Source organism: Pteropus alecto, unplaced genomic scaffold (genome assembly GCF_000325575.1).
Source record: "Pteropus alecto unplaced genomic scaffold, ASM32557v1 scaffold75, whole genome shotgun sequence".
In the NCBI taxonomy this organism is placed as follows: Eukaryota; Metazoa; Chordata; class Mammalia; order Chiroptera; family Pteropodidae; genus Pteropus; species Pteropus alecto.
The window spans coordinates 20695320-20702791 of record NW_006440638.1 but is presented as its reverse complement, the minus strand read 5'-3'; the positions used below and the strand labels follow the sequence as shown (position 1 = coordinate 20702791).

At 43.7% G+C, this 7472-nt stretch overlaps 1 protein-coding gene across 1 annotated transcript in view; it reads right to left on the bottom strand.

Moving 5' to 3' along the window:
• DNASE1L3 (deoxyribonuclease 1 like 3) overlaps positions 1 to 7033 on the bottom strand; it is a 21712-nt gene extending 14679 nt beyond the window's left edge. Inside the window, exons 1-2 of the mRNA XM_006917509.1 lie at positions 6885 to 7033; positions 820 to 908 (exon numbers count right to left, since the gene is read on the bottom strand). Of these exons, the coding sequence (XP_006917571.1) occupies positions 820 to 908; positions 6885 to 7025 (230 nt within the window). The 5' untranslated portion in view covers positions 7026 to 7033. The remainder of the gene's footprint in view (positions 1 to 819; positions 909 to 6884) is intronic.
• Positions 7034 to 7472: the final 439 nt, after the last annotated feature.

The following is a 7472-nucleotide window of genomic DNA, read 5'->3' as shown; positions in this document are numbered from 1 at the left end:
ATATATATACACATACACACACACACACACACATTGTGTGTTCACCTCCCATAGTTAGATTTCTTTCTGTCACCACATATTTGACCCCTTTTACCCTATCCACTTCCCCACTCCCCTTTTTTAAATTTTAAATTATAAAATCAACTCAGACTTTTTATAAAATATTAAAATCATAAAGAAGCATATAAAATAAAAAGCAAGGTTCCCCATTCCTTCACTGACCCTGTACACAATGGTCCTCCAATCACAGCTCCCTACCTCCCAGTAGAAACCACTATTAACAGTTTGGAGCATATCCTTCTCATTTTTTTTCTTCCCCCGTGCAAACACACACTTATCCATGTATAATGTGATGTGATGTGTTACTCTACCTATAATTCTGAACTTGTTTTTTTCAATATATTGCAGCCATATTTCCATGCTGGAATATTTAGCTCTAACCCATTCTGTAGCAAACATGATTTTTAATGTCTACCTAATATTTCAGCCTGTGGGCATATCATAATGTCCTATTCACACTCAATCTTTTCTTTATTACAGTACTACTCTGCTCAACCTCTTGTCTGTTTCTTTCACTTCTCTCTCTGCCCTGACTCCTCATCTGTTTTCCGTATTTTAATTTATCACATTAAAACTAGCTGGTTGAAAGTTCTCAGGACAGTGGCTGATGGCATTGGCAGCCTGGGCAGTGTTGGCCACATGAACTGGTGGTGAGGGTGAGTGCTGGCTCTTATACTAGATTCAGTTCCCTGGGGCGTTTCAAGTGCCCCTTCCCTTGATCTTGAGCCAATAGAGGGTCCTAGGGGGCCTCATCTTTACCCATTCAGCCTCTTCTTCAGCAGGGGACATATCATGTTGTAGCTGTCCTTGATTTCCATCAGGAGTATGATGTCACAGCGTTTGATGACCTGCAGAGAAAGAATTCCCAGGTGTTTGAGGCCATTTACTACAAACAATAAAAATATTTTTGGGAGTACTTACTATGTTCTAAATATCAAATTGGATGCTTTGTTAAATTCATTAACTTCTCAGAAATAAATGAAGAACGTTCTGAGGTAGGTGCTATTAATATGTCCATTTTAAAGACAAGGAGCCTGAGGCTCCAGAAAGCCAAGTAAAGTACCCAAAGTTATCTAGGTAGAAAGAGGCTGAGGCAGAACGTGAACCTAGGCAATCCAAATCTGGAGCCCACAATCATACCCAGCAAGTCCTACCTCTTGATTTTGCTTGAATAATAATAATAATAATAATAATAATTAATAATACTTATTGAGCCCTTAGTAAGTGAAAAGTACCAGGCTGGGTACTGAGGAAATAAAGAAGCATAATTATAAGAGCTGACATTTATTGTGAGCCCAATCTGAGTCTCACAAACCTTTGAGACAGCTATGATTATTAGCCCATTAAGCACAGAAGGAATCCAAGCTCGGAGAGACTGAGTGACTAGCTCAAGGTCACATGGCCAGTATAGGTGGTAGAATCAGGATTTGAACTCAGGGTGGTATGACTATAAAGCCCATCATGCTAAACTGTTAAAATACAGTCCTCGTCATTAAAGACTCATAGTCCAGTGAGAAGAAACAAATGGAAGCAACTAGCACAATGAGAGGCAAATGCAATTTGTGCTAAACAAAAGTCACAACTGTGGAAGGGTTGAGAGATAATTACTTCTGCCCAGAGGATCAGGGAAGGCTCCACAGAGAAGATGGCATTTGAACAGGCTCTGAAAGGTGAGAAGGAGCTCAGTAGATAAAGAATAAAGGAGAGGCTCCTTTAGGGTGAGCAAACAGCCTGGAGATCAGGGTGCAGACCAAACCCGCATCCCTTGGAGACCACGGGAACCTGTCTGTGTATGTGATCCTGGTGGGCTCAATGCCTCGGGATTTATTGGTCAAGGACAGGACATCCTCAAGGTTAATTCTGTCCTCTCACACAGCCGCCAAGGACTTGGAACAAGAGGAGCATGCCACTGGCCCTATTTGCAGAGTATATGTCTGGCTCCCTCTCTAGAAAGGTGAAGCGGGGAGAGCCACTGCACTTGTTTGTGCAGTCTTTAAGTAGCTGCTGAGGGTAGAGATGCACCTATGCAGTGACTGAGGAGGAAAACTACGATGTCTGGCTCCCTCTCTAGAAAGGTGAAGCGGGGACTGAGGAGGAAAACTACCTCTGAGTCTGGATCCTTCCAGCAAAGGGCTTGAAATTTATGGCATCAGCCTTGCAGGGTTTCCCAGGGAGAGCCAGGTGCTGCTCACCAAGCCAGCCTGCTGACTTGTGACTGCCAGACCTTTCTGGATGGCACTTTAGAATATGCGTCAAAAGCCTTAAAAAAATGTATTCGCCCTTTGGTCTAGTTTTTCCACTTTGAGGAATGCCTTCTATTGTAAAGAAATATCTAGTATTTCTCTGCACTTTAGTTTCCTCATCTATAAATTGGGATGATTGATAGTCATTTCTTCACAAGTTTGCTGGAGGATTAAATGAGTAATTAGAACAGTGCCAGCCATATAGGGGGCACACAATAAATTATTATTATTATTACTTGTACAGATCAAAGAGGAAGACGCATTGCAACAACAACAACAACAACAGCAACAAAATGGAAACAACCTAAGTATTCCCAAATAGGAAAGCATTAAATGAAATATATTGAAAACATAGCTTAAAGTATTATATAGCATTAAAAGTCACATTTTAAAGGCATGTTAACATGTGAATTACTTGTAATATAAAAGCAGAATATAAAATTGATGATATGAGGTATTTTCCATGCTGCAAAATAGATGCAGACTTACTTGTTTATTTTTGCATAGAAAAATGACCATAACAAAGTTACTCAAATGCCAGCAGGTGTTCTCTTTGAATGACAGGATTCTAGGTGATTTTTTTCTTTATATGTTTTATATTTTCAAAACTGTCCATAATGACTATCTTTAATTTAATGAAATTAATGTATAGATTATAAGCTTATAATTTTAAATATTAAAGTGTTATTGTAAAAAAGAACACTGCTTGATGAGAAAGGAATTGTGGGGGGCGAGATGGCCAATATTTATTAAGACATGACAAGTGTGATTTTAACTCATGTAATGTAAGTGAAATAAAATGTCTTATATCTATAAAGTGCCTAATAGGGTACACGGTAGTTACTGATTTCTGCTCCCCATGGATGGTCTCCTCAGCACCTCTGAGAATATTTCCTGTAGACTGGAATCCCCACTGTAGTCAGCAATAGCTCAGGACCTCATTATCAGAATCCTCCTGGGGATGGAACCTATAGCTTTAGCTGTTCAGCCTTCATCAGTCCATCCACCCATCTATCCATCTGTTGGTTCATCAGTCTAACAAAGTTTTCCCAAGGGCCTGCTGTGTGTTAGACAACGTGCTAGACCTTGCTTTATTCATTACTTTATGCCCGGCTCCTAGCACAGCATCTGGCATGGTGAAAGGAAGAGGGGAGGGAGCGAGGGCCATACTGGAACCAGATGAGGCAAGTTTATAAAGCACAAATGTCTTCTCGTGTTTAAATCTTCTTTATGGCATTGTAAGAAAAATGGGACTATATTTCCTATTCAGTATTTTAGAAAATAATTTTCTAATTATAGAAATAATGTTGCCTATTGTAGAAAATTTAGATAATGTAGAAAAAAACAGATTACAAAAATCACCAGATAAACTGAAATCCTACCACTCAGACACTTTTTCATATATTTCCATATTTATATACATTTACAAAATTGGCATCAGGATGACTAGTCCACTGGTTCCAAGTATAGACTTTGAGTCAAATGGCCTTGAATTCACATCTTGACTGTATCATTCGCCAGCTGTGTGACCTGGAGCAAGTCACTTTAGCTCCCTAAACTGCCAGATTCTTCATTTGTGAACTGGGACAACTCCCCACTCATGGGGGTTAAATGACATAATGGATATAAAATGCTTGGCCTAGTCCACAGCACAGAACAGATGCTCAGCAAATAATGGCAATATTTATCATACAGTTTTTTTTTTTGTTTTTTTTTTGTTGTTGTTGTTTGTTTTTTAGCCTAATAGTACAATGTGTTTCTCCAACAGCCAGTAAGTATTCAGTTTTCAAATTCATTCATGGCACATATTTCTCTGGCCCAATTTCAGGCCAGAGGACCAGGAAAAATACATTTTCTCTGGCTCCATTTCTTCAGGAGGAGGACTTAAGGATGAGAGTCCCTGTAAGTCCCTCCCAGACCTGAAACTCAGCGAGATCCTCCCGACTCTTGTTCACAGAGCGGGATGGGAACAGGGGCTGTGCATGGCCTGCGGTGAAGGATCCCAGCAGGGAGCGTCAAGAGTGGGCCTGGGGAGAGGGGAAGGGCAGTCTAGAGAACTCTAGAAAAGTCTGGGGCAGAGAGCAGCCTTGAAACCCTCATTCCTGTCTCTAAGCAGGGAGCAGCCCAGCGTGGTGAAGGGCCCAAATGGGATCGGTCAGGCCTCGGTTCTGATCCTTGTGCTTACTCGCTCCATGACCTTGGGCAACTTACTTTACCTCTCTGAACTCCGGTTGCCCCATCTTCAAAATGGGCACACTAATTAGAGGAGTCGTGAGACTGAACTTGGACACTGCATATTAGGGGCCCAACGCACAGTCAGCACACCTGATTACGTGCTGTAAGCTCTGCAAATAGGGAGTCAGTGCCTCTCACACCCACCATCTCACCCCCAGCACCTCGGAGTGTCTGGAGCATGGCCAACTCTCAATGAGTATTTGTTGGATGAACACACACTACTCTTTAAGGACACAAACCGAAGAAGTCACAGACAGGAGGAGCCCTGCCCCTGCAGGCTTTGGCATCTGGAGAACTGCTCGCAGTACTGGTCAGCAAGCCCAAGATGGAGAGTGCGGGCCTCCCTCACTCTCCAACCTCCCCAGCAAAGGTCAAAACAACAACAGCATGATGATGCTGGGCTCGTCTCCGTTGTGACAAATCCGGTGTGGACAAGTGAAAAAGGCATCTCCACTTATATGGCTGGGTTGTTAGATGGTTGGATTCGATCCTGGCTCTTCTTACTAGCTATAGAAAGCTGGATAAGTCACTTCACCATTCTGAGTCTCATTCTTCTCAGTTATAAAGTGGGAGCACCGCCACTTACATCGTTGGATTAAATAAGAATGTACAATCCGTTGCCTATAAGTAGATGCTCAGACAAGGGGCCCTGTGCACACCGCTATCCCGAGTGCCTGGGATTGGAGTTTCCCTGTAAGTGCTCCAGGTAGCTCTGGCAGTGTTTTGGGATGGCCTCTGTTTACAGGATGGTTTTGCAGTGATGGAGAAGGTAAGGAGGCTTGACAAAGACTTCAGACAAACTTGGAGTTTGTTGTGATGGACTGTCCATCAGTCAGCCCTCCAGGACACAGTAGTTAAGAGAGGTGCTGATTATAGGCCGCCCAAAATGGAATCACCAAGGAACAAAATGACAGCCTCTTAAGGCTGTGGTGACATTTCCTGGATGGAAAAAGTAGGGAAGGTGATGGGAACTCAGCAGGTACCCAGGCTCCATGGGCCTTTGTGTGAGGAAGCAGGGAAAATAGTTTCCCTGCATGTCAGAGCTCCCAGTTGAGTCAGAGAGTCATGGTTCTCACAGGCTTGGCATGACTGTCCTGGCTAAACAATGACATCCAGAGGGCCTTGGGTACCATCCAAAGGGCAGGGACGACCAGGTCTGAAAAGACCGTCTAAGGAAGAACAGAGCATGCCAGTTCTCGCTCTAATCCATTTTGCCTAATAATAACAGCAGCTCATGTTTTTGATCACCTGCCTTGTGGCCAGCTTTGCCGAGGGCCTTGTTCACCTTGATTTCTCTCAGCCAACCTATACTACAGGCTGTATAAAGCCCATGTTACTGAAAGGCCCTGGGAGACTCAGGGAGCAGAAGGGACTTTCCAAGTTCGCTCACCCTGCTGCCAGGTAGGATCTGAACTTGGGGCTCCTGACATTCCCAGTGTACCATGGTACTTCAAGGGTTTTCTAAGATAGAAACACCCAGTAGAGTCCTGGCAAAGGTTTCAACAGCCAGTACCAAAAATAAATTAACCTGTAAAGAGAGTCAACTGACTCCAGAGAAGTGTGAAAAGAGAACCCAGGCATTGAGTCCCCAAAGAAAGTCTTATCTACATGGAGAAAAAGATTAGAATTGGGAGTTGGGAAAAGGTTGATGGGGTGAGAGGAGGAAAGGAGGAAAGCAGGGAGAGAAAAAAGAGAGAAGGAAGGAAAGAAGGAAGGAAGGAAGGAAGGAAGGAAGGAAGGAAGGAAGGAAAGAAAAGAAATGAGGAAAGAAGGAAGGAAAGAAGGAAGGGAGGAAAGAAGAAAGCAAACAAAAACTTGTTCTGCATTGATGGTTAAAAGACCAGCTAGGCTGGGATCTCGGCTCCCCACCCAGTCACTCACCCACCAGCTGTACAAAGATACAGCTGGAATAGGTCCATTGCTCATCATCTCTACATGGGGAATAAGAATCCTCCTTCCTAAGGGTGTTGAAATGAAATCCTCTATTTATAGTGCCTGACACAGCATTCGATAAACAGTAATGAGAATTATAGTAGCCAACCCTTACCTGAGCTTACTGTGAGCCAGGTACTGGAGTTTTACATTTACCAGCTCACGTGTTCCTCACAACAGCCCTACAGGGAGGTACTGTTATTGTCCCCATTTTAAGAAGATGACACAGAAGCCTGGAGGGGTGAAACAATTATTGTAATTATTGCTGTTGTTATTGTTACAAAGTTCCAAGCCAGCTGCTGCCTTCACTCTAGGGACTAACTTTGGTTAAATTCCACCTCAGTGTCTTCAAGTCTGAAAGCAGTAGAAGATGTGAGGGGTGTCCATCAATCCTTTCAGAAAAAAGGGGCTCACCTTGACAATGACATCCATGACGTTCTGGTTCTCCTTCTTGGATTCCCCAAAGGACCTCACGTTGAAGGAGCAGATCCTCAGGGCCAGAGTGCTGTTGATGGCGAGGACGAGAAGCAGTAGGGAGGCCAGCGGTGGTGACATCCTGGCGCTCCTGCTGGGTTCAGGGCTCAGTGAGAAGACGGTGGTGTTTGCAGTGTGGGCTCCCAGTCACCTCCTCAGGCCACTTCCTCGGTCTCTGCTGACTTATAAAGCCTGCAGATAACAGGAATTACTGGATTCCCTGTTACTACTTTCAGTTCTGTGAGGAACTGAAGATCATGCATTTTTTCCTTGAGGAAATGAAGGAAATGGGCTAGTCTTTTAGGAGCTCCTGTTTTCATCACTCTGGTGAGGAAATTGGCCTGCCTAATTTAGGCACCATCCTCTACAAAGTCATTCCTATTCCAACTGAGCGCCAGCTGTGACATCTGGTCATCTTTCCTGTTGTCACAAAAGGCCATGTACCTTTTCCTGAAAATCGATGGACTGAGAAGTGGTCCACACCAGAGGGCGCCTGGAGTGATGGAGCCTTCTGCAGTAGTGGTGGTG